This window comes from Astatotilapia calliptera, chromosome 19 (assembly GCF_900246225.1).
Source record: "Astatotilapia calliptera chromosome 19, fAstCal1.2, whole genome shotgun sequence".
NCBI classification, from domain to species: domain Eukaryota; kingdom Metazoa; phylum Chordata; class Actinopteri; order Cichliformes; family Cichlidae; genus Astatotilapia; species Astatotilapia calliptera.
In genome coordinates this window covers 1,372,217-1,398,999 of record NC_039320.1, presented here as the reverse complement: position 1 = coordinate 1,398,999, position 26,783 = coordinate 1,372,217, and the positions used below count along the sequence as shown (strand labels likewise).

At 40.8% G+C, this 26,783-nt stretch overlaps 1 protein-coding gene and 1 long non-coding RNA gene across 5 annotated transcripts in view; both read right to left on the bottom strand.

The window, feature by feature from the left end:
* Positions 1 to 6,271: 6,271 nt before the first annotated feature.
* On the bottom strand, positions 6,272 to 9,135 carry LOC113012229 (uncharacterized). The gene is made up of 2 exons (XR_003270667.1): positions 8,466 to 9,135; positions 6,272 to 7,735 (listed from the first exon to the last, which is right to left on the bottom strand). It is a non-coding gene; the product is annotated as an uncharacterized LOC113012229 (long non-coding RNA).
* Positions 9,136 to 10,922: 1,787 nt separating this feature from the next.
* Positions 10,923 to 26,783, bottom strand: part of ppp2r5eb (protein phosphatase 2, regulatory subunit B', epsilon isoform b) — a 51,213-nt gene continuing 35,352 nt past the window's right edge. For all 4 annotated transcript variants that reach the window (XM_026151045.1, XM_026151046.1, XM_026151044.1 and 1 more), the window contains 12 exons: positions 22,998 to 23,194; positions 19,418 to 19,519; positions 18,061 to 18,153; positions 17,770 to 17,900; positions 15,600 to 15,659; positions 13,856 to 13,964; positions 13,426 to 13,479; positions 13,139 to 13,189; positions 12,918 to 13,037; positions 12,620 to 12,747; positions 11,667 to 11,768; positions 10,923 to 11,353 (listed from right to left, as the gene is read on the bottom strand). In XM_026151045.1, the coding sequence (XP_026006830.1) occupies positions 11,254 to 11,353; positions 11,667 to 11,768; positions 12,620 to 12,747; positions 12,918 to 13,037; positions 13,139 to 13,189; positions 13,426 to 13,479; positions 13,856 to 13,964; positions 15,600 to 15,659; positions 17,770 to 17,900; positions 18,061 to 18,153; positions 19,418 to 19,519; positions 22,998 to 23,194 (1,247 nt within the window). In that variant the 3' untranslated portion in view covers positions 10,923 to 11,253. The remainder of the gene's footprint in view (positions 11,354 to 11,666; positions 11,769 to 12,619; positions 12,748 to 12,917; positions 13,038 to 13,138; positions 13,190 to 13,425; positions 13,480 to 13,855; positions 13,965 to 15,599; positions 15,660 to 17,769; positions 17,901 to 18,060; positions 18,154 to 19,417; positions 19,520 to 22,997; positions 23,195 to 26,783) is intronic.

Here is a 26,783-nt window from a genome sequence, read left to right as displayed (position 1 = left end):
TTAGGAAGATATACTCAGAAGCAGCAGTTCAAGCAGAAACTTGAGCAAACTTTGGGTGAATAACCATCCTGCCTTGCTTCTGCCAGTGTCCAGCTGATGATTACGAAAAGAAAATCTATGTACAGTAAGTTATTCATTTATGTCTCCACGTAAGCATTTCCCCAGCTGATTACACCGTTTCACTTTCCACCTGAGGGAAAAAGAACAGACTTCACAAAAAGCTACTGGAATGACTGATGATTATTTACATCAGCAAGCTCTCAGCTGGCTGGTTGTTAGGTAATAGCAGGAACTTCAAATAAACAGATGTTTGGTCACAGGGAGACATTTTCCAGGCAGGAAGATGCACAGTGAGTCACCTTGTCGCCCACTGTGGGCTATTCATGGCTTCGTTTTCAGTTTCCATGTCAACTAGATGGCTTACATATAGCTTGAACGTAAGGCAAGAACGATGCATCGCAGGGAAGTGACGGTGAGAATGGAGCAGCAGTTCTTTTACTGGGAGCAGAAGAGAAGATCATGTACAAGATCACAGAAGCTGCGAATTAGGAGAAGATAATAAGAGAAAACATGACTCTGTAAGACGTGAGGTCGTGGATTGCCATGACCAAACATTCCCCAGCAGCACAGGCGCAATCTGAAACATACAAAACTCATGAAAACTCATCGTCTCACATGCTCTCACATCACTGCACCTGTCCCGTGCATCTGCACACAAACAAGCTGCTGGTTTTACAGATCATGAAGTTTTGCATCTGTGCTGTGTTCTTTCTACTACATGAGATGGCAGCAAGGAGAAAAACTCTCTGAGATACAGCTTTTAAAAAAATGCTTTGGCCCCCGAGCTTGGTCAGGGAGTTGGCGGAAGAAGGGATGTGTGAGAGTGGGGGAGTGGTTGGGAGGTTTCTACACAATCTGACAGTCTGTTTCTCAACACGGTGCATTAAGCCGTGTTAAATATTTAGCTGCGCTGCCTTCAAACAGCCAAAGTGGATGTTTAGAGTCCTTGGTGGATTTCCGACCTCTCCTGGCCTGCTTCCTAGTTTCCGAGCATTTCCTCCTAATAAATAAGCCGAGCACCGTCAGAGCGTCTGCTACGTTTACTGGGATTAATTAGCACCACAGAAATATACAGCATAAGGATGGTGGAACAGCAACAAATAAATGCTCCTAATTAAACATTTCAGAGACTAATAATGCAGAGGCCTCGGTTTTTGACTTTGTAGCATTTTCCCCGCATTTTTCAAAAGTAAATAAGCAAGAAGACACACTAATTATTTCCAGCTCAAGTCATTACAATTAAATTAGATAGAGGTAGGATTGCACATCTAAATATAGTCTTGCTTCACAGTGTAATCTTGAAATATGTGCAATATCTGGTTTGATTGTGAGAAAGGAAAACAAAGTAAATATGTAATGAGATAACTTAATTAATTAAAATGAGTCTTTAAATAAAGAGAAAAAGAAAGAAGAAAATCTGAATCTGCATTTTTAAGTTAAAATGTTTGCTTTTATTTCTTTGTCGTCTCTTAGTGGTCTGCCTGCACCACTTTTTTGTTTACATTTTTTGTTTTTATTGGTCTCCCATCTTTTTGTAATTGTCTGAAGTCCTTTTTTTTGTGTCCTTGTGATCATTTACTTCGATTTCCAACAAGAATTGTTAACCATTAAGAACACAAACGGCACATATTCCTGGGACTCTCCACCAACTGCTCTTAAAACTGAAGAAGCTTCTCGGATCTGAGGTAAAACGTCTTGAAGGAAACCTAAAGAAGTCCAGACGCTTTTCTTTCCAAGCTCCTTAGACTGGATGACTGAGAACCTTCACAGACAGACAGGTATTCCTGTTAAACTAAATCAATGTGGAGTCTGAAAACAGACCCTGGCCTGCTGCAAATTATATTTCTTTGTCATCAAAAGCATGTTGCTCACTGATGTACCAGACAAACTAGACTCAGACCTGCTGATTGTAAAAGTGTGGGAGTGTCTCGTGACTCTTTGACTTGGAATATCTACACTACTGAAACATGTAGGAGGAAAGTTAGATTGTCTTCTCATCTAGACATGAGTGCTGGTGAAAGAAGACTCATTCTAAAAAATAAAAAAGAATAATAATAATAATAAATAAGTTAATGTTGGCACTTCTTTAAAAACACGACTGGCTGAGGAGATATTTTAATAAGACCCAGTGGAGGTGAACTGCAATGCTACATTTAGACTTTGTTGAGTTGAGTGTTGTGTGTGTGTGTTAATGATTGGTGCTCTACAGCACACAGTCTAATACATTTTACTGTACATCAGACTGAACTTCACTGTATCACAAAGCCAGACACTTTGAAGGATTGTTGAGAGACAGGTAAAACAGCATGCACGCATCCCTAGAATAAAATATGCACCAAGAGGAGAGTTGTGCATCTGAAAGCACAGCTGAGAGCAGGACCCTGAAGTCAAGATGGCCCTTCATCCTTTGGCTTCTGAAAGCAAATGTTGCACTTAGGCTGTTTGTTACCCTGCTGATAGTGAGAATAAGGATCAAGTGTCACAGGAGAGGACTGCACATACCAAATGGCCAGACAGTGGTTGGACATGGCCCCTCTGACAGTAATGTAGTAAAAGACACTGGCTATGACGTATCAAAACTCCATGGCAGGGATAGATTAGCTTTAGGACCAGGAAAGATGGTGATTTTTGCAGAACTGGAACAAGGCCCGCTGATTGCTGTAAAACGTGGAGCCGTATTGTCCATCAGTGTGCTTTCTGCTACGTGGATAAAACATCACGGTACATCATCATGACCTTGTCATGTGCGCAGAAGTAGCAAATGGGAGGACTGTGTTTTGTAAAATCAAGGCTATGGCTGTGAAAGAGAAAATTGCATTACTGTGGTGAAAACTGATGGAAACCATGCTTTTTGATCACCATTATCATGCATTTAGGGTCTGCTTGCATCCAGAAGGCACCTCAATGAACATCACTGAGTTGTGTTACTTCAAGCCTTTTGATGTCCAAAGGAAATGTGGCACAACAGATTCATCTCTGCTCATATGTATGCACAGTATGTCTCATAAGCCAACATAAGGGTTGTTTTAAGCGTTTCTATATGAAATGCTCATATTTCAGGGCTGGTAAGGCATCATTTGTGGGGGGGGTTTGTACTTTTTAAACATATTTATTGGTTTATTTGAAAACTTTTTAGTGAAAACTTTTGGTAATTTAACATTACTTAAGAATGAAGAGTTTAAAATGAACACCACAGACATTTTTACAAACAGTGTTACATTTCAGTAACATTATGCAGTGTGAAGGGGTGTTGGAATCATGTGCCATCAGAGGTTTGTTTCACTGCAGAAGAACACATAATCTACAGAATAGTGAATAACAAGAGTTACATGAACCCCCAACCTCAATTGTTGTACTTTAGTGTACACACAGAGTGTTGTACTTTGATGACCTTTTCTTTTGTATCATTACTGAAGTAAAAGACCTTTTCTTTTGTATCATTACTGAAGTAAAAGTTTTGCTTCTTCCAGCGTCACATGTAACAACCACTAAAGCCCAATCAGCATTTCCTCACTTTGGAAAATTACAGTAATTCACTTTGAAACTTGTTAGAAAATCTCTGGGATCTTGCACTTAAGGGGGTAAGTACATCTTAAATCAATCACTTCTGGAAAAAGGGGAAGAAAAACAGCAAACCTTTTCAGTTACAACGACTCATACTAAGAACATTTTTATATATTTAATGTTCTGTAAAAAGAAAAATGGCAACAAAATTATCTTCAGACCAACTCCAAGTGTCCCAGCCTAAGGGCAACGTTACATTCTTGTAATCATCTTCGAGCCTCATGTTGTCTGTGGCACAACTTTCCCAGTTTGCCTGTGATGTAAAGAAACAGAAACAAGCACTGATACTGTAGAGTCTTGTCTGTTCGCTGATGATTCATTGGAGAAAACTTTAAGATGTGCCTTTCAGGGCTCATGTGGGAAAGGTGGCTGGTCAAAAAGCTCTATAATAATCTGATAATCTGATCCTAATCTTCTAACAACAGTAAAGTCATATTTTAACACTTATGAATGTAGCTTGTGGTTGTGAAATGGAGAAAGACTAGTGATCACGTTCTGAATAAGTTTGGAAGTATCACATCATCTCTGCTTCCTGTGACTGGAGGTGAATTAAAAAGTTCTCCATACTGTTATGTACTTCCAAGTCCATGTAACTTTGAAAGGCTTTAAATATAATATAATTTATTATTATACAAAAAAATTATTATACAAAAAAGACAATCAGCTGTTCTTGAGGGGATGAGCTGAGAGAGGCTGACAGATTTGTGATGGTCCAATCCTCCGTGAATGTTCCAAATCCAAATAAATACACAGCAACAGGTTGTGTTTTCATGGCTGTGTTATGTGTGTGTGGGCTCGTTGCTACACCGGTAGCCTTATTTATGACAGGCAAGTGGGAGGCTTTGTACCCTCTAATACCGCTGTCTTCACTGATGAGAGACAAGATTAAAAGCTTTCATCTCATTCACGTTCTTATCAAACAAGTATAAGAACATGACTTATTCAGAGTTCATTAACATGACAACAATCTTCCTCATAAAGCACATATCCTCTGTGCACTGGTGGGCATTGCATTTCCACATCACAGTGCGCTAATGTGGATTGAACTCTTGGCTGCTTCTCTTGTTTTTACATCGAAAAAAACAAAAAGGCAAAGATTAGCCCGAGGCAATATGGGATTATGAGGCTTATATTAATATACACACATTCATAACTGTCGGGGCTTTTCTCTCCTCCTCCTCCTCCACCTTAATCCCCCCCACACATGGAGAGAGAGAGAGAGAAAGAGAGAAGGGGCAAGACACCACAGAGGAAAAGGAGGGGAATGAAAAAACAGCAAGAAGAGAAAACTGATGAAGAGGGAAAAGAAAGGAGAGGAGGGGAATAAGCAAGAGGAAAATGCAAAAGATGGAAAATCACAGGAGAGAAGAACAGGACTTTGACACAAAAAGGTGGAGATCAGCACAAGGAAACAAGAAGGAAGGGGTAGGATATAAGGAAACAAGGGAGTATAAGGAAATATAAAGGAAACAGGAAACAGAAGAGATGAAGAAACAAGTCACAATGAAAGCAGGAGGGTAAAAGAAGAAGAAGAAGAAGAAGAAGAAGAGAGTAAGGGAGTGAAATGAGAGGAAACAGACAAGTAAAGAGAAGTCAAAGGAAACAACAAAGGAGGAAAGGAAAATGAAATGAGGGTAAATTGAAAGAAATGAGGAAAAGAGATCAGAAGAAAGAAAAGCAGAGGAAACAAAGAGGCAAGTGGCAAGGTAGAGTAAGGAGGGCAAAGAAGGAGATAAGAGGTGACGATATAAGCAAAATGGTAATAAGGAAACAATAGGAGGAATTATTGGGGGGGTCCACAAATTAATACTGCAGCATGAAAGAAGAGAGAAAAGAAATGAAGAGAGAAGAACCAGCTATGTGATGGAAGAAGCAATAAAGGCGAAATGAAATGAAGAAATGAGAGAGGGCTGGAGAAAAAGTAGAGAGGATGCTTCCTCTGCAGTGATTTGGCAGAAGCAGAGAAAGAGGAGGAGAGGTGCATTAGAGACAGAGGGGCAGAGTGAAAGAGTTTTCTGTTTTTAGAGAGGAACCCTTGGAAACAGCAGAACAGGAACTTTGTGAACTCCAAAATAAAAATGTTAACAGAGAGACAGACAGGGCATGACTCAGCTTGAAAAAAGGGAGAAAAAAACAAAAGTCAGAGTCAAAGAGATTTTCTGTTCCTACCATTGATGTAGTGAGACGGTCTCTGATGGCTTCAATCTAATATGTCTCACACAACTGGATAAAAGGTTGCAGTAAAGGTGCAGGACTGACGTAAGAATGCATCCAAATGCCGTTTCTTGTAACCCATGAGATTGGAGCATGCCGTGGGAATTACAGGTACTGAACGGTAGTTTGAATCATCTCTAACGTGAACAGTTTGTTCATGTTAAAGGAGAGTCCTCGTCACACACAAAGGTTAATCATGGAGTTCCACAGGGTTCTGTGCTAGGACCAATTCTGTTTACTTTATACATGCTGCTCTTGGACAGTATCATTAGAAGCCATACCTCAAACATTGTGGTCTAATTGTTGGGTTTTCTCTGTTTTTGTAGGGTCTTTTAATTTACTGAATTTAAATGTAATTACACAAATACACATATTATTAATAGCCAATGTGACTTAAAACTAAGTATAACAAAAGGTGCACAGAAAAGACAAAAACAGAAAAAAAATGCATCTTTATTGCTGGTAATAGGCATGTGACCTCAGCATAGACACTCCCACAGTCTGGCTGTTATTTGGTTACCAGTTTCTACTCTGACAATGTACAGTGATGCACCGAGAAGGCCACATGCAAGATAACATTTATTGTTACTGTTGTTGCATAATTCATATCACGGGAGAAATAAAGGCACCGCTTAATGCTGGTAAAAGAAGAAAGCAGGAAGTTGGGTTTTACAGCAAATGAAACGGAAACGATTGGAGAAACATTCAGATACACAGATCCTGGCTGTCTCTGGCTCAGAAATCCATGCATTCAAATGGGAAAGTATAGGAGATATTCGCCTGATGAACGAATTCAGCAGATACATAGATGCAAATGATCTTCCTTTTTCTTCTTCCCTCCTATGTGACTGTTTTGGGATCAAAGAAAGTCTGTACAGAGAGGAGAAACAGGAGTGTATATAATTATCAGCAGTGTTGTTACTACTTTATTCTTTTATTTTTTTTGCTGTAAAGAGCTCAGAGCCAAATGTGTCCAGGGGCTTTGGGAAAATTCCAGGCAAGAAGCCTCATGTGAGCCACCAGGGTTTAGTGTTTGACTGATGATCCTAATTAGATCCTAACGGCAGTCCACAGCGTGCCCAGTCTCCTGGGTGTGACCAGCACTGAATCAAGCACAGACACAGGAGCTCAGATTCTGTGCTACATGAGGCGGCACGGTAGCACAGTGGTAAGGATTATTACTTCTCAGGAAGAAAAATTCTGGGTTTGAACCTCTTGATAGGCTCGGGCCTTTCTGTGGGGTGTGGATGTTTTTTAGTGTCTATTCTTTTAAAGGTTTTATTTCCCTGTATAAAACATAAACAAACAGCTTGTGTGAATGAACTTTGGTTTTTAAAGTGTCGCTTTAACTGTGACCGACTCACCAGATCGAGTTTAAACCTGTAAACTGTAGGTCTCTGCTGGCCTCTGTTGACCACCTCAAGTACTGCAACACACCACAGTTCAGTTCAGAGGAGCTCTCTGGGCATGTTTTTGGGTTGTGGGGGAAAACCAGCACATCCAGAGAAAACCCATGTAGGCAAAAGGAGAACATGTAAACTCTCCATAGAAAGGTACCAGCAAGTTTCACCTCTGACAAGGATCTTCCTGTGTCAGGGGTGTTTCTTCTTGTTTTAGTGCTCTCATTGGTCTTGATCATTTGACTGCTCAGAAAATCCATGACAGTCACCTTGGTCTTCAAACAGCTCTTCAAAGCTTTGAGGTGTGTTGGGGCTCTTTGGCTTTCTGCTCACAGCTTGAACGCAGAGGGCTGGAGCAGGTCTCTGATGAACATAGTGCTGATTGGTTACTGCAGGTGTTCCAACTCCCATCAGCCGTCCAGTCTCACCACCTCAATAGTTTGGAGTTGGTTCCTGTCTTGGTTTACAGATACTTCTTTCTCGTAGGCAAACTCAACCTGTAAAAAATGGAGTCTTACTATTTCTGCATGTGTTCATCCGGTAAACATGCTTCCTTTAAGTCTTCCTGATCTTGGTTTGGATACAAATGATCCAGTTTGGTTAAAGTGTTTTAAAGCGCAACCTCTTAGATGCTGTGAATGTCTACTAAAACTTTCTCTTTCAGATTTGTTTAATGTTTCAAATGCCTGAACTCTCTTAGGTAAATATTCTTTCAATTTCTTTTAAAGTACCCTTCAGAAATAGTTCAATCTTCTTGAAGGGCATTCAAACATCTTTTTTGGATGTTGGCTGCCTTTTGTTCTGTTCTCTGTCAGGATGATCCCACACTGCTTTAAAGATGATGTCCGAGCTGTGGGGAGACCCACCTTGAGTGTTCATTGTGTATCTATGTGGCTTTTCTTTCTATCCAGGTATGATTTATTGCATTAGCTGTGTTTGGGATCATTGTCATGCTAAAAACTGAAGCCCATTAGAAACTTTCCTGATGCTACTGCATCACTTTATGTTCATAATTTCATCAGGTTTGGTAAGATCTCCAATACCACTGACTGAAACGTAGACATAAACCACGATAGAGCCTCCACAGGTTGTAGACATTCACTACTGTACATCTCTCCCCCGTATATACTGTGATGACTTGACTTAAAAATGTCAAATTTGATCTCATCACAACATAATAATGTTGCCACTGATTTTCATTGCAGTTCCTTCTGTCATTTGGCATACCTCAGCTCTTTCTCCCTGCGACAGTCACCCTTCAATTCCGCTGAGGATTCGGTAGATGATCAACTGCAGGGCCAGAAGAATCTCTCAGGTCCCGTGTCCGGTCTTTTGGATGTTTTGCTGTTTCTTAAGTACATGACTTTCAGGTACCGCTCATCTGCTGTAGATCATTTCAGCAAAAAGCTCTTTAGAATTATTGTGTTAGTGCAAAAATACTATTTTATGGGACTTTTGTTTTGTTTTAATCCAGCTAAAGAAATGTGAACACATGATATAGTTTTGCAACAGGCTGCAAAGTGTCTACATACAAAAAGTAAAATTGGATCTCAGTTCTCACTCACACACATTCACACACACACACACACCCTGTGAACCCAGTGAAATAAAGCAATTCAGCATCTGGGCTTTATCACAAAACAGGTTTAATTTAATATCTCTTTATTTTTTAAAATAATTAAACATTTGTATTTCTCCAACCCTTTTTTATCTTTTTTTTTTTCAGCTTTTAAATCATATTACATCTGGGCCATTCTAAAGCACACATTAATTCTGCAAGGGAGGAGGGGGTGAGGTTCACTGTCAAAGACTCCCAACAGGGCAAAAGTGGTCTGCTCAGTGCCTTCCCTCTACACTCGCTTCCCTCCCCCCTCTGACCCTCTCCTGCCTACCTGCCCTCACCCCTCCCTGCTTTCCTTCCCTCCCTCCCACCCTCCCCTCCCCAACTAAAAAAAAAAACAACAAAAAAAAACCAAAGAGAAAAATTTTATATATATATATATATATATATATATATATATATATATATATATATATATATATATATATATATATATATATATATATATATATATATATATATATATATGTGTTCAAATGGTCAAAAGAAACTTCATCAAAATATTCAAAATGAGATAAAAACCAAGAGAAGCGGGAGGAGTGAGACAGAAAGAAAAAAGAAACAGACTAAAAGAAGGGGAAACACTATCATAAATACCAGGAAGTTGTTCCATAATACCTCTTTATATACTGGATACTCCTCTCCACAGTTTCCTAAGCAAAAAACATAGGCTAAATTACTACAAGATACAAGATTATCAGTGTACTGCATTCAATAACAATTTACAGGGTTGTCTTTTTTTGTCACTGTTGCTGTAATACTGTGAAGTCAACGCGGCGCCCCCCCAGTGGGCTTAGAGGGACGAGGCGAGAGGGGCGGGAGGTGATGCGAGGCGCTCGTCTTTTCACACGAGGAGTACTTTTCTTTTTTGGCGCTCCTTTGAGGACCCGTTATCATGTGTGTGTGTTGTGTGTCTGTCGTTAGCTGTGAGTCCCCCGTTATGGCCAGACAGTACCAGTGCCAGACTGATACCAGCGATACCTGGTATGGCAGGAGGGACGGGGTCAAAAACAGAGAAGGAACGTAATCAGCTAATGGAAGGTAGCCTTTTTTTTTTGGAGAGGGGGAAATGAATAGGAGTGTGTTTACATGCAGATGGTTCTGGATTCAAATTGTTTCTGGTTTGTATGTGTTAATCTCTTTCTGTTATAACATCGGGCAACCAGCCACATTGCCAGGGAAGTTAATAAAATGAGATGCTGAATAACTATAAAAGACTCAAAAGAGACACTCGTCTCACGGGACAGGTGAAACAAAAGCACCAGGAGAAAGTTTGCACAAAGCCCCCATCACCATTTCAGTTATTGCTGTGTGGAACATTTATGACTGCACACGTTTAAAGTTTGTTTTGAGCCTTTTTGTTGTTGTTGTTTTTAACATCATCTGTATTGGCACTACCACCAGAGGGCGCCAAAGTAAAGGGGGGAAAAAAGAACCCTACACTTACTGCTCAATTTTCAGCATTTCAAATCCCAAGTTTGACAGTTTTAGTCAGGATTTATGTAGTTATGTACTCTCCTGATTTGCATGGACACACATGTAAACACATTTAAAGAGTCAGTGGTGTGTTTGTGTGCACTGTGAAAGGCCCTGTTGTCAGATTAATGTGTGTTTGTTTGTTCGATTCATTGCCTGTTTTAAACAGGAAGCAGAATTCGCAGACAGGTTGGTGAGGCCAGGGAGATTAGGGGTGTCCTTTGGATGGAATGGGGCGACTGTGATTGGTTCACTTGGGGCCTGGTAAGACCGAGAGGGAACAGAAAGATGGAGGCAACAAGAGGAAAAGCAAAGAGGAGAACCAAGAAAATAAAAATGACATATGGGACTACACTGAAGAAGACTGGGGTGAAGAGTTAAAATCAATCTAACCTCTCTTTTTTGTGTTTTTTTTTAATATTTTCCAAGGGTTCATTCCATGTCCTACAGTCCAAAAAGTTTTTTTTCTTGTTTAAATTCCCCTCCCACACAAGTGATTTTCTCATTTTCTATTTTTTTTCTTCCTTTTTTATTATTATTATTACTGTTTTGTTTTTCCATTTGCAATAATATCAGTTTAAGGGAGAAAAAAAGAAAAAAAAAACAATTATTTACAGTGCTGTTGAAATAATGAAAACAGACGTAATGAATCTACTGTAAAGTAAGTCGCACAAACACAGGAGGAAAAAAAAAAGCATAAGAAAAAAAAGAAAGAAAGAAAATTAAGAAACCAGCGAGCGCTCTGTGTCGATCCAGAGACGACAGCCTGTATCAGGAGCTCTGGGCAGACATGGCTAATGTCGAGGGCAGGAGAGTCGGGATCAGGGCAGAGGAGGAGCGGGGAGTCGGACGGGGAGAGGAGGAGGAGAGGAGCAGTAGGACAGGGGAGGGACAGAGGGGAGCGCGGCGCTGTCTTTGTTAAGTTGGGATGATTCCGTCGCTCCTAAGGCCCCGCTTCAGCTCCAGGTCCTCCAGCTTCTTCCACAGCTCCTCCCGTTCCTTCTCCTTCTTCTTCTCACTGGAACACAAAAACACATAAGCATTAAGCACAAAAAAAGCATTAGCTCCAAGTGAAAAAAATAAAGAAATGTTTTTATTGAATCAGTCACTCTAAACGGAAGTCTGGTGCTCTAACTCAAAGTATTTATCAGTGTGGCTTTTCTTTAACCAACATCTAATATTGATCCTGAGACTGACACAGTGGGGTGATAGTAGCACTGTGTGTGTTCCTGTAATGTGTTAAGCAGCTCCCTGGAGGCATCACAAACTATCACATTATTCATGAGTCCCCATCACCCCTGCTGCTGCTGCTGATGTGAGCAGCTTCTTACCGCTGGCGGTCCGACTTGTAAGTGGCTGTGAGTTCATCAAATAAGGTACTGTTCATCTCCATGAAGGCCTTCAGTACATTGTATACCAGCGCCACGATTGCCCTGAGAGGGGAAAAGCACAGACAGAGTAAGACAACTTACAGCGGCACATTTTTATTGCTCCTTCAGACTTCTGTGGTGGCAGACACAGAGCTTCCAGCCTTCATTTTTGGATAAATTATGGAGACATCCAGCGATGTGTGCCCAACTGATTCGCAAACTAACAAACATTTTTTTCCATTTGAGATCAAAATCAAGCCCATTTGTAGATTTTTCCAAACATTCCACATTTATTCTTAAAAACAGGAACATGCTGTTCCTATTAGCACTGGAGTATAACCCTCTTTAAGATCCATATGTGCCCCATGCACCCCACAACAGGCACAGCCAGCTGGCATGTTTCGATGACTGGTTGTGTCTACAAACGTATCTGAATAATATCAACACTTGGCAATAAATTCGGAATAAAACAACCAAAAAACAGGTACACGATAATGAAGTATTTTTCAGTAATTTATATTTTCACCACTGGCCAGCTAAAGTCTAATTTGCTGAAAATCAGGAATAAATGAACGTGCATGCATGTTTTCCTGTGTTAGAGCCCTGACTTTGCCTTAGGAGAGGAATCCTGAGGTGACTAGTAACTTAAATGATCATATGCAGTTTCAACAATCTACTTGTGATCTTTAAATTAACACTAATTCCCAATTGATATCAGTTTTTTAAGCTATATTTAGCTGTTCGGAATTCAGATTTTTCTCAAGAATGTGGACCATTGTAATGCAATTCTGCTGGGGTACAGAGGGTTGTATGTGTGACTCTACTCAGGTCTTGAAGTATACATTTCCTAATGAACATCAGTAGAAAGTGAAAACATTAAGCCTCATCTATTACACAGAAGTCATGCTACTCACGGGTTCCAGTGCTCTTTGGAGATCCTGTAGAGGCTGGCAAACATGATGGGCAGGATGACGCTGGAGTTCTCCTCAATCAAACTCATGATGTACTCGTTGTTCCAGTAGTAAAGAGCTCGCTCTGCAACCTGGGACGAGACGGACGCACACTAACTGAGCCATGTCTTCACCACCAATAACCACTCGTCACTCTTTAATAACCAATAACTGTTTAAGCACAAATGTCCCCCATGATACAAATTAGGCCACCCCCACCCCACAGGAAACGTAGGCATTGTCACAATGAGTCATCGCTGACCTGGAAATGTGGGCTGGAGACACATCTGGAGATCTGTTTGAAAAGCGGCTCCTGGATCTTGACGAACTGTGTGGGTTCGATGACGTCCAGAATCTCCTCCAGCTCCCCTAGAAACATCACCTGCAGTGCCGTGGAAGAGGGACAATATCAACAACACACAAGATGATTATTATTGTTGTTGTTTTGGGGGTTTTTTGCATTTAGCAACAAATGAGCCTCACCTCTTTTTGACTGCAGGTTTTTGGCCAGAACTTCAGTAAGCCTCTGATGACCTGAGAGAAGATGCCACAGTTCATACAGTTGGCTCCTTTTCCCACCCCCCCACCCCCCCTTTTTTTTTTCTTAAATACAAGTATTTGAGTTGAAATAATAATAACAGTAATGTCATTCTTTACATTTCTGACTCTGTCGTTGATGTGAAACACTTTCATGACAAACTGGGAGGGGGAATGAAAAATGAATGTCACACAAAGATGACTGATAGGAGGAGTTGTGCATAGATACTTACTGGTTCTGTTAATGTTGGGTCTTTCTCTAGGAATTGTACAATGCAATACGCCAACTGTGAGGAGAGGAATCCGGAGGTTAAAACTAACATCACATTAAGCCTCGAGCAAGGCTTACAAGAGCAGCTCAGACGTACAAACACAGCAGTGAAAGAGCTTTCAAATGATTTTACTTTTTAAACCACTGTGTTTCTGCTGATTTTCACGGCTGCTGTCAACTATAATATTATTACACATTTAGATTCCTTCCGTGTATAAAAACACACAAACATACACATAAGCTATAGCACGAAAGCACACCTTAAAAAGCAAACAGGATACTTTTCGAGGTTCCAAGTTCTGTTTGTGGATAAACTACGCCTGGGATTCCACCAAATCTAAAGGTGGCAGATATTAGCTTTTACCCACATACTCTATACACACTATTGTTACCTGTGCATGGAAGAGGGACAGACTCCTGACAGTGTGGAGGGGAATCAACACTTTGACCAGAAACTGTTTATGCTCTGCTTTCAGTGGCAGAGCAAAACCATTGATTATACTGGAAGAGAGAAGGAGGAGACAAAGAGGAAAATGTGAATATAAATTAAACAAGAACACATAAAAGAACTTTATTGTGACCCTATGAAAGCAAGTGGAAGATCAATGAGCTGCAGACCAAAAGAACACTGTTTATACGGGTGATGTGGCCTGGGGAAGAAACACAGACCTGATGATCCTCACAAAAATCGCAACAATCCTGTTTGTTTTACATTGTGTTGTATCAGATTCGTGTTTGTTTAAGCGACAGTGCTCCGTGTCTATGCTGTGTGCCAGACAAATGTCAGAGATGTTATTGAATGTATGTGCCAGCAAGCTCTCCAAGGAGAAGCCCGTCTCATTCCCATAGTTGGAGTGTTTCTTCTGGAGTTGGTTTGACTTCATCTAATGTTGGTTGATTGGTTTGTCACGCTCGTCCAGGCTCTCCCTGACAATCAGTTGAAGCTTTGATAGTCAACAACAAAAATGTATGACTGTCAGAGGTCGGACTGCGGATCATGTTCCATGAAACACATCGTGTAATTTGTTATCTGCCGACCTTAACGTCATATACATATCAGTGTTTTCCGCGGGTTAACCCTCTGTTTGTGGCACAAACACACAAGCATGCATTCCTAACTGAGCTACTAAATAATACTTTTATTTTTTACGTTCTTTGCAATTATTTCAATTGGCTCTATTTTGAATGAGTCTCATTGCAGTCCAAAGCTACTGTCTCAGACTGCAGGTGGTGAATGCACCCCTGAAGTCCTTGTTGTTATGCAACCTCGACGACCTTGGCAAAAGGTCACATGAGCCAGTTCTCCAACTTTTTGCAGTTTCTAGTTAGAATGGCCCTCAGCTCACAGTGGAGCTCCAGAGGAGAACAGAGACTGCTGTTGCTAGCTGCAGTCCAATCAGTGTGACCACAGGATGAGATCTTCTCCGAAGAAGCGGCTGAACGATGTGGAAAAATGGTACAAAAGCAAACTCAAAAGAGCTGACGCTAGAGATTGCCTCTCCCAACTTTCCTCTTATTTAAGTTCAAAGTCTGATTACAAAATGTTTTTAAAATGGTCAGAGTGGGCACCCAAATGTTAAGTAATGTCTGTGTAAAACACTGCAGGTTCCAGAGCACTGAAGACGTTCCAAGGAGGTTATCTGGATACGTTTCTGGATATTAAAATATTTTTATTAACAAATAAAGTATTACAGAAAAATGCCCTTTTCTCTGTCTGACCTCAAACAACTCGAATCACAAAGTCAATGTACTTTCTATCTTGCTTCACTGCTTAAAAAGACTGTTAAGCTGAAAGGAGGATTAATTTACTTCTCATCTCCAAGTCAAACCGTGCTGCTGGAATTCACTCTGCTCTGTTAAAATCCTGTTTTTATGGAACCTAATCATTCAGCGTTTTAGTTCCATGTCTTTAGCCTCCTTGGGTATCTTAAAAAAAAACTAACTCCAGCTTGCCTGATTAAATTAAAGATGTTAAAAAAAAATCCTCATTGTTACATCTACAAAACCACAGCAAGATAGCAGAGTTGAGTTGAGTTCTGCTGTCGCTCTCAGGTCTCAGTCACTCAGGCTAAAAGCATCAGCAATAACAGAGCAGAATGTAAATGTGTGTCTGAGGCTCAGAGGCCCCCCACATACCTCCCCAGGATCTCCAGCAACTCAGCCACCCCGTTGAAGTGCTCCGTCTCATAAACAAAACTGCAGACAGACAGAGAGGGAGGCAGACCGAGGAGGAGATGAGAGAAGGCACACGATGAAAAGACACAAGCACTAAAACTCTCAAAGAATGGCAAAAAACAGGTAATTTGTAAATTAACACAAATAATGACAACACACACACACACACACACACACACACACACACACACACACACACACACACACACACACACACACACACACACACACACACACACACACACACACACACACACACACACACAAAGAGGAGATCCAGGTTTGAACCAACAGCCACAGATATTTCTAACATCCTTCTCATCCTTTGGCTGTACAAATTGATTTGTTGCTTCTCCCCAAGACAAGAACTAACAGACTTAAAAACTCCTTTGTCCCACACGCCATCAAACTGTTTAACTCCTCTCTGGAGGGGAGAGGGAGGGGAAACAGGAGGACAAAGGAGGGGGGAACAACTAAGCTGTAGTGCCTCTTCACCTCACTGTACAATACCTTTTGTGCAATACTTTTTGTAAATAGTCAACAGTGCAATAGACTCAATACTTGAAATGTGCAATTCACTTGTATTTTTATTTTTTATTCCTATTTATTCTATTTATCCCCTTTGTATATTTTATTTATATTTGTCTCTGTATTTATATGTGTGTGTGTGTGTGTGTGTGTGTGTATATAAATATATATAACAATTCTGTAACTGTAACTTCGGTCGTTGCTGTGCTTTTTGGAAGTCGAATTTCCCAGAGGAACCCACCCGAGGGATTAATAAAGTTCTATCTTATCTTATCTCTTATCTTATCTTAATAATCAGAACAGAAGCAGAAGAGTCTCCGTAAACTCTCAGTGTAAGCTTGTTTGCAATAACTGGCTCTTTTGGGTAAGCGCATACTTTATTCATTTACACATTCAGCAGACACACAGTGCCATGATCACTTATTCTGGGGTGGGTTTCTCCACGTTTGAGTCCCATATTCTCTTTATTGTGGCCTTTACAAACTTCTGAGGAACACTGACACAAATGTAATTATATTAAAGGAAAAACCGTCATCGGCTTTCAACAGTGTCATTGTGCCTGGGTACTGACTCTATAGATGGCAGGGATAAACTTCGTTCTTCTGAAACATATTTTGTAATTTGGAGTTTGGATGATTGTGAGAAAGAACAGAAAAAGAGTGAAAAAGAAGGTGTAGAAGAATAAAGTGAAGAAGAACATCAAAGGGAAGGTGAAGGGAAGGTGAGGTGAGGAGGAAGAAAAACAAGATGAAAAAAGGTGATGAAAGTGAAGAATGAGGTGAAAAACAAGGAAGAAGGTCAAGAATTATTATAAGACGAAAAAGGGGAAGGAGATGATGATGAAGAGGACATAAACTTCCACGTGATGTCACCAACAGGAGAAATCAGGTTGGGACGCTAATCAGAGTTGTCATTTTTCACATGCATCACACAGCAGGAGACAGTCCACTTTAGCTGCGTTTCCACTAATAGAAATGTTTGGTTTATGGAGGAAATGTGACCCACTCATATGACTTCACTGAACAATTAGCTGCTCTATTCTTGCATACGATCCAATCAGAAGTTTGGTGCAGGGTGCAGGACTCAGCCTGCTTAACAACATTTGTGCTTTCTGGCATTTGTTGGATGATGTCTACGAAAACTCGGGGCTGCTGTGCATGTGTGCAAAGGGCGTAGGACATTGGTCCATATTTCCCACAGGTGTTCAGCTGACAAGACCATAGCTTACAGCTCACATCATTTTCACTTGAACAGCACCGTCATCCAGGAGAACAGGGTACACATCATAAGATGAAGGAGATCGCTCAGAACAAGTCTGTATTGATTTTCAGTGACCTTTCCCTATAAGGTGAGAAGTGGAGCAAAGCTCTGCCAGCAAATATTCTCTACTGAATAAGAGAGCCATCTGATCCCCTCACGGCAGACATCAAGAATTCAGCTCTTTGCTTTTATTTGTGAGCCTTGTCTATTCGAATTTTTAGCTCCACTCTGTTGACTGGCAACTTTCTACCGTGGCTTCCTTCTTATCGTGAAAAAAATTCCACTCACATACAAACACAAGCTTTTTCCAGCCCAGGCATCTGAAGAATTCATGTTTACTCACCGTAGAAAAATATTATTGATCTGTTTTCGTATAAAAGCCCTCAGCCCCAGGAATTTGCCGTAGATTCTATGCAAGACTGTCTTCAGATAGTCTCTCTCCCGAGGGTCCTCGCTGTCAAACAACTCCAAGAGCTGGACACAAGGTGAGGGGGGAGAAAAGTCAATTTTAGGGAGTAAGGCAGAAAAAAGCAACGTGCCTTAAAAGCAAAGAAAGATACGAAAACGCTAAACTGACAGTAAAGAAGATGATGAAGTAGAAAAGCAGAATTCTGAAGGTGACTCAACAACTCACCTGTAGGACAAACTTCTGGTCTATGTACTTTTTGGCAATGCTGGGCTGGAATTCCTGACTCTCCAAGAACCGAATGAAGAACTCGTATACCAACTGGAGAAAGAAACACGGTTGATAAAGAATTCATGTTAACCTCCGACGCAAACAAAACTTTGTTTCACATGATAACAGGTGGAAAAGAATAGAAAAGTCCAAAGGCTCATCGCTTCTTCTCAGATATTAGTGCATTGAATTAAGCCCATAAATACTCAAACAGAACTGGATTAAAGGGAGAAACGGCTCAAAAGTCACAAAAAGCAGAGTAATCTGGGATGAGCAAGGTAGAGAAAAAAAAGTCCATTTAAGTTAAATGGAGTTTAAATGTATATTCTGGGAAATATCATCATCCATTTTTCCATATAAGAATGAAATAACCACTCTCACAACCATCATAAGACTAGAAGCATGGGGGCACTGCTAGCCTGCTTCTGTTTGAGATTCAGCAACAGGCCTGCAAACACCTCTAAAGCTCACTAATTAGCGTGCTACAGCTCTTTCATGTATTATGTATTCAAACACAACAGTACAATTTGGTCTTGCTCTTGTAGGCAGCCACATACACCCTTCTCCACACGTGGACTTTCCAGGGCACACCTCCACCCCTCTACCTGCTGCCAACTTTCACTTCAAATCACATCATTATCTGCAAAGCTACGGTCCACAAAGACTTTTTGCAGGCCTGCTGCCTTATTGCCATCCTCACCTGATCCTAGCCAGTTCCTTCCATTTTATGATTTCCTATCTCAGGATAGTCCAACCTTCTCTACTTCCAGCTTTTCAGCACACTCTCTTCACTTCTCCATCACCTTAACTTGTGGTACAACCTTCCCAGCTTAGCGGCTCCTCGTGTTGCCACATTTCTTATTAAACACTGCATTGTTTGCTCATCCCTATATTCCCTCCTTTTAGATTCCTAAATTTTCTCCTTACATCTCAAGACTCCTTGACACCCTTCCTCCAACTAGATCAAACACCTGTATCATAATGACTGCCTCCTTTGGTTGGCCATCTTTCCCATAACTCTCCAGTACTACTTTGCTCTTAACTTCCTCCTGAACTCTACCCACCACTGCTCTTGCTTCAGCCTGTTCTAAGGAGCTTTACCTGGCAACTCACTGATAACTGCACAGAAATGTGGGTATATAGACAAACTTAGCAGACGTTAGTAAAGAAATTACACCAAAGTACCCCTAAAGGGTTGTCATTACACACACACACACACACACACACACACACACACACACACACACACACACAGAGGAGATCCAGGTTTGAACCAACAGCCACAGATATTTCTAACATCCTTCTCATCCTTTACCTGTAAGTGTGGCCAGGAGGCCTCAAGTGTGGGCTCATCCTCTTCAGGGTCAAACTCGTTACTGTCACTGGGCGGAAGGGTCCGGAATATGTTGTGAGACACCTGGAACAAGAAAGCGGGAACTTCAATCCAGTGACTGGAAATTGGGGTTCTGACCCAACATATAGAAATATATATGTTATATATATATATAGGTATATAGATGATAACTGCTGTTTACATGAGGGATGCTTCAATGCAGGGAACTGTTCCCTCTTGTCTAAAGTCTAAATCTTATGTACACGTAAACATTTTAACTGAAACTAGGTGTCAGTTTAAACAACTTTCCAAAACCACATTTCAATTCATGCCTTAATATTTGAGCCTCTGCTTCAGTACTTCAGTTTTTCTTCGAACACTTTCTTCGAGTGGATTGACAGGGTTAAAATTTAACAAAACATTTTTTGGGGAATTATTACACACAACCATGGACCTTCTTGTCAACTATTCTGATGCATTTCTCCATTGAACAATCTTCAAACACTGCATCTTTAACCAGACCAGCATGCTTTAAATCTGGCAAGAAGTCAGAAGTCTCACAATCCTCACTGCAGCATCTACATATGTCTACACTTCAGCTTTAGAGCACTTAATTATGTGTTCATAGTCTACTAGATAACAAAAACTACCATGAAGCAGTACATTTAGCCACATACAAAGCAAACCTAACAGAGTTTAGTGTAAACCACATCAGTCCAGATGTGTGTGGCAGGTGATACATTAGATTCACTAAGAATAATACAATGAATTACAATGCTGTCCACATTAGGGCTGGGCCATATTATACCGTTCACGGTAATACCGGTATAATGTTAGGCAACGATAGGAAAATGAAATATCGCGATAGAATGGGAGTAAAACGCGCATGCGCAGTGCCTTTGTTTTCATACGCACATGGCCGATTGTTGAGTGAAACAGATGAACCAGAATTGGTTTGTACAAATGGTGCAACTTCAGTGATGTGGAACTGGTTTGGTGTTTGTCCGTCAGATACACGACAAAGCACATTTTTTTGCAGAACATGCAAGCGGCCGTCGTTATTGTCGGACTAAGATGCTCTTAAATCTGGGAGTAATCTGGGTCCTAAACTCCGTATCCTTCTGGTCAAACGAACACTGCAGCATCACTGAGAGTTAAAAACTGTCTAAATTCTTTCATCTTTAATAAAACGATCAGCATTGCTGCTTTACCAGGTGTAACTATGAAGTTTAACTTCCAGGCATCCATGAAAACAAAAGTTATTACATTTAACGGAGTTAGAAGTTAGCAGGAAGCTAGCGGAAGTTAGCTCGCTAGTTACCTAAACATGATATTGCATGTTCTGACTGAGAGATTACTGAAAAAAATCAAACGTACAGCAGGATGCTGTAAACGGACCAAACAACTGAGATAATCCATCCACAATACGAGGTTAGTCATTAATAGACTGCAACAACATGGGAATAGAGCAGCTGCCAGAGAATTCAACATTAATGAATCAATGGTACAGAAGTGGAGGAAGCAAGAAGAATGAGTTTAATAAAGTTTGATTTATCTGACTGCTTTGTTTCGCTTAATGTGCCTTATAATCCCGTGCACCTTATGGTCCGAAAAATACGTACTGCACACTGCAGTTTAATGTTGCAAAGCACCTCTTTTTAACTTCAGTGGATATTATACATGGTTATGCTCAGGATATGTCAGCCCATTTCTACTGGAAATGCCTTTTGGTTAAACTTTCAGCAAGGAATTTGCATTTGCACTGATACATTTTTATAAAGCTTTTAATGTACATAAAAACCAGCTTCTTGTTTAAGTGAAAATAAATGGAAGGTTGTCTTTTTGCGCTAGTAATGTTGTGGAGTTGTATTTTGTCTCGCATCAATTATATCGTCAGTTATATCGTTATCGCAAATTTTCAAATATATATCGTGATAAATATTTTTGGCCATATCGCCCTGCTCTAGTCCACATGTATGTCTCTTCTTAATGAGACCGACTTTGTTAACTCTTATCAAAGAGTTGTCATCAGGCAGAAACCTCTGAAAATAATATTGTGCTGTGTCAGTTTTTCTAAATGTCCATTAGACCAGTATGTTTTCTGTCTCAGCACAGGACTGCTTCTTTTACAGTACCTGTATGTACTGCAGCAGACCTTCAGTTATGACTGTCCTCAACGGCCTGAAGATATACTCTGTAGAAGGCTCCAAGTAATTAAACATAATAACAACTTGGTGCACTAGGTTAAAAAAAAAAAATTAGCTTTGAGTACTTCAGGGCCTCTGTTCATTGTGGGGTCTGTGTTCATTAGCTGAACATACGTAGCTGCCAACATGCACACCAGCTCCTGTTCTGCTCTTATTTTCCTCCTGTGTATCTGCTCATCTCCTATGTGTCTGTACACAGAGCACTCAAAAATCACTGCTATGCCCCTGCTGAGCTAGGAAAAGAGGGAAGCAACATTTCAACCACACAGGATTAGTTATTTATTCTTTAGTAGTAGACTTTACATACTAAACCCAAAAAATGGACGTCCCGTGGGGCTGGATAGGGTCTGTGGCTGCTGCCAAATCAAAGAACAGAACTAAAAGTGAACTAACATAGCTCATAAATTTGACTGACCTACAAGAGAGAAAACGAAAAACAACTACAACTACTCCTTCCCTGAGAAAAGAACACAGCAACACCCACTCGCCTGCTCTAGTGAGTCTAATTAAAGAATCAGACTGAAGCTGAATCAGTTTCCTCCCACTGAATAATGACAAGTAACAAATTTAAACAGAACATTTTCACTATGTCCACTCACACCTTTACACCATCAGTGCTGAGGGCTGCAGGGGGCCGACATTTTCCAGCCGTGAGACAAAACATGACTGCACAAAAAGACAACTGGGAAAAGTGAAATCTAATTATTACAAAGAAGCTTTTCTTTAAGAAGTAAGCTTTGACCCAAAGGAGGCACACTATGCAAACATGTCTGTCAGTACTCATTTTCAGCACCATTGGCTTTACACACCAACACTACCTACAAGGGCCACACAGCACTGCCCCATCAATGACTCGAAATTTCAAGGTGCATGCTACCTTAATGTTTCACGTGTGTCAAAAGACAGTAAAATTCTTTAGATATGGGGATGACACGCTAAGACAGGAAACATCTCCAGACCCCACTGACAAAAACAGACATTTTTACCTCATTAAATGTAATAAAATTTACAGTTTTTAGTACCTGCTCCAAAGAGGTTACAATTTTGGTAGCAGTCTGTGAAAAACGATAGATTGTAAAGTTTTGAATGAATGGCGAACAGTCCATTAAAATTTAGATTCCATCCACAAGGTGCTCAAGGTCAGCTTAATGATTTATTGGTCAAAAATTGACAAAAGGGCTTTGTGCAGACAAACCAACACCCATCACTGCAAACTTTCCTCCATCTTTGAGATGAAGATGGTGTAAAGTTGTGAGTGGACATGGCGAAAACAAAAAAACTGAACTTCAGTGTTCTGTACAGACAGAGTGCAAATCTACTGTTTACGCAGAATGGGCAGATTCATTCTTTCTTACCATTTTCACAACCTCGGGGTAGGCCTGTTCTGTCAGGTAGCCCCGGCTTACGGTCACGTAGTCCACCAGCTCGTTGAGCGTGGAGCGCTTGTACTCCTTCATCTTGAGGTCTGACAGCGTGTCCATGAAGTCAAAGACAGTACAGCACTGCTGCAGCTTCTTCAGGAACAGCTCCGGCTGCTCCGCCGCCGGCACGTCTAGACAGGCAAAAGCAAACACAGGGGAAAGAGAAAGATGATGACAAAGGTTAGATAAATTGGTAAAGACACATATCTGGAGCGAGCAGATGCTTCTGACTCCCGCAGCTACCAGAAAGCTGTAATAGCAAACACCACATGGTCAAAGACGGGCAGAGTAAAAACAGGGATTTGAGCAGACCTGGTGGGACAGAGGCCTGACACACAAATAACCACATTAATATTTATTGATTTCTTTTTTCATTACCATTTTATGAGAAAAGCAATTAATGGTCATGGTCAGGATTCTACCCTTTGAAGCTAAAAACCTGCTTTCTCCATGAATTTACAAACTAAACAATTAGCACAGCAAGTTGTTGGTAATGAAAACCATTTTTAGCCACATTGAGATCAAGTTATACTTTCTTTACTTCTTAGTCAATTGTCTACAGGCAGATTGGGTTAAAGACACATCCAATACCATGTAGTAGTTAAACTGTTACTGATCTGCCCTCATCTCGTGCTGATTTTGTCGCTTCCTGAATCACCTGTTTTAATATTTGGAGCGAAAGCAGAGCATCTCTGTTTGGTGTAAACACAAGATGAAGTAGGTGGGTAGTTACAGCCACAAAGAAGAAAATGTGTGACTTTGCCTAGAAGAAGAAATCGAAGTTTCCGAGCTCTCCAATAGATGTTCACGGAGGACTGTTCAAAAGAAACGAAGGATGCTACCAGTGCATGCCTCAGTTGTAAAAGTGTGCTTCTTGCTCTGCAACAGCTTTTAACTTATTCATCTTCCCTGCAGACCCCTGTCTGCACAGGCAGGATGAGTGTGACAGCCTCATTATCCAGCAGCGAGTGTTTCTGATGGGAGAGGCAACGCTGTCACGAATTGTGTGGATGTGCAGGCAGAAGAAGGCGGCAGGTGTCTTTATTCTGATCCCACTGTGACAGACACGACAAGAAGGTCGCACAGAGTTCAGACCTGTGGGGGAGATGAGCAACAATCTTCCCAGATCGCCACAACTCAAGACCCGGTGCTCTCATCCCGGCAGGACTGGGCCATTATTATGTAAGAGATAAGCTGCTGCTCTGAAGACAGCACACTGCTACTACTGTGCATGTGTGCACTCCACAATTACACTTCAAAGCGCTTGGCTGCATTTTGAATTCTATTGCTACTGACGATGAGTCACAATATACATGTAAATGAGCGAGAAAGTTAGGGAGTACCGGTGAAATGACTTTTTCACCTCACCATAACATGCAGGTTTTGTGATAATGAGTAGGTGATTCCTTATTTTACCTCTGAAATACTTCATTTTTCACCATTTTCAATTTTACAAACCAAATAATAGACTGAAAGAAGGAAATATGCCTATTTTATAGAAAGAAATGCAAAAGTTTTTTTGCATATTTGTTGATTTTACTGAGCTCTCTCACTTGAGCAGGCTCTTTCCAGTAGTAGAAATAGTGAAAAGCACTGATAAGCGACATACAGATACACAAACTGTTACATCAAGTCTAGTTTTAACTACAAATCATTATGAAAACAAAGAGAAATTCAATGCGATGCCTTCCTTTAACGTGCTTCCTGTCAGTCTGTGGCAGCTCCAGTTTAGCCTAAACTAAGATGACTTTAGTCAACAAAATCCAAATCCAATTCAGCTTTGTAAAAACTCTGACAAGAGGGGAACTAATAAAAGTTCAAGGACACATGATGTGTGAAGCGTCTATACATTGGTGTTGCTGTTATGAAGAAGCAATCACTGTGAGGCTGAATAGTGCATAAACTGTTTGTATGGCAGAGAAGCAGAATCATATTAACGTATGACCAGAATACTTCAACTGTGCTGTAAGCATCCTGTGTAGCAAACCTCAGCATCCTGTTAGAAATAAAAAGGGTTTAAAATGTCTTCTACTTTACTTCCTTTAAATAATATTAACTTGGGAAATTAGAAAATGATCTGCGGCTGAAGAAACATAATTAAACTTCTGTATAAATGGATGATTTGGTTCATTCTTCCTTTTTTGTCAGCTCATTACAATGAATGGCTAAAATCCTCTTCCTGAAGCTCTGACCGTTTAAAGAGAAAGTGCAGTTTCCTGTCCTGGGGGAAAAAAGTCCTCTGCAGATCTCCTTGAGCGCATTTAAAGTGATTATGCTGAATGTGTTTTGATCCAAATGCCACTAGTTACTCACGACCTGCTGGCCTCCTGCTTTAGCTCAGCTCATTGAGGATGCATCCAACCGGGCCAGTCACAATCAAACCCAAACCCTGGCTGACTGGCAGCAGTCCTAATCCCTGCTCCACTAACTTCCACAATAAACGTTCATTTATCAGAGAGAATGCACAGCAAGCTGATTTTAGCTGAATTTTTCACGTTTGGTTGAGGCGTTACAACACACGCAAAAATATTCTTATCCTGCCAAGTTTACTCAGCGCTCCAAATAGCCCACAAATTGTGCTGCAGTCTTATTGTACACATAAGAGGGATTCACTCTTTTCTGCTCAAATTAAACAATCTGCTTGATAAAGAACATCAGAAATTAAGACAACTAGAAGATTCATTTGCACTACTTTATTGCGTTGCTGACCCCAGGGATGACCTGGTTTTGTGGTGTTTCAGCATCCATTTCTGTTCACTGCTTTAGCTTAATGGCCTGCAACACAACCCTTATTTGCTCACTCTTATCACTCATCAGTGTTGGATTCAGCAGTAGCAGACGGCAAACCCAAATAAACCAGCACACACAGTAACACAGTAAACAACTTTCCTGACCTATGGTCTCTCTAGGTGAAGAACGAAAGTCCTCCGTGTTCTATCCCTGTATGTTCCTCTCCACATCTAAACCTGTTCCTTTAGATGAGAAGAAAAAAGGGCAGGTAAAGATTGTCCTACGTCATGTCTGTGTGTATGTAGTCTTCTCTTTGAACACATAACTGCAAAACAGGAGAGTAATATGGCATCAAAGTGGTCCCTCTTCTTCCACGTCATGTGTTGCATGTGAAACACCCTTCATGTGCATGCCTATGCATCGTGAAATATGAACTGTGGGCTGGAAAAAAGTGCATGCATCTTTATCAAGAAGGTTTCATCTGTCACATTGTTGTGTAATATGCATATGGGTGACAAGGCTGTATACAGAGGACAATGTTCAAGAAAGTGCTATACAGTGTATAGTGAGTGCAGAGGGCAGTGTGCAATACAAGAATAAATATGCTGTCCTCTGAAGATGCACCTTGATATCTAGCACGATCTAGCCAGATGTTAGTAACAGTGCTGTAAGACGGTAGCGTCTGAGAAACCTGGAGGCCAAGTCAACACTTCAGAATTGTTGTGCTCCTCAATCCATTGCTGAACCATTTGTGCTTTGTGGCAGAATGCATTATCCTGCTAAAAGAGGTTTTCCATGAAACGGTGTACATGGTCTGCAACAACACTTAGGGAGGTTGTATGTGTCAAAGTAACATCCACATGTAAGGTAGGACCCAGGGTTTCCCAGCAGAACACCTCTGCCGGCTTGCCTTCTTCCCATAATCCATCCTGACTCCAAGTGTTCCCCAGGTAAGCAACACATAGTCACCTGACCAGCCATGTGCTGTAG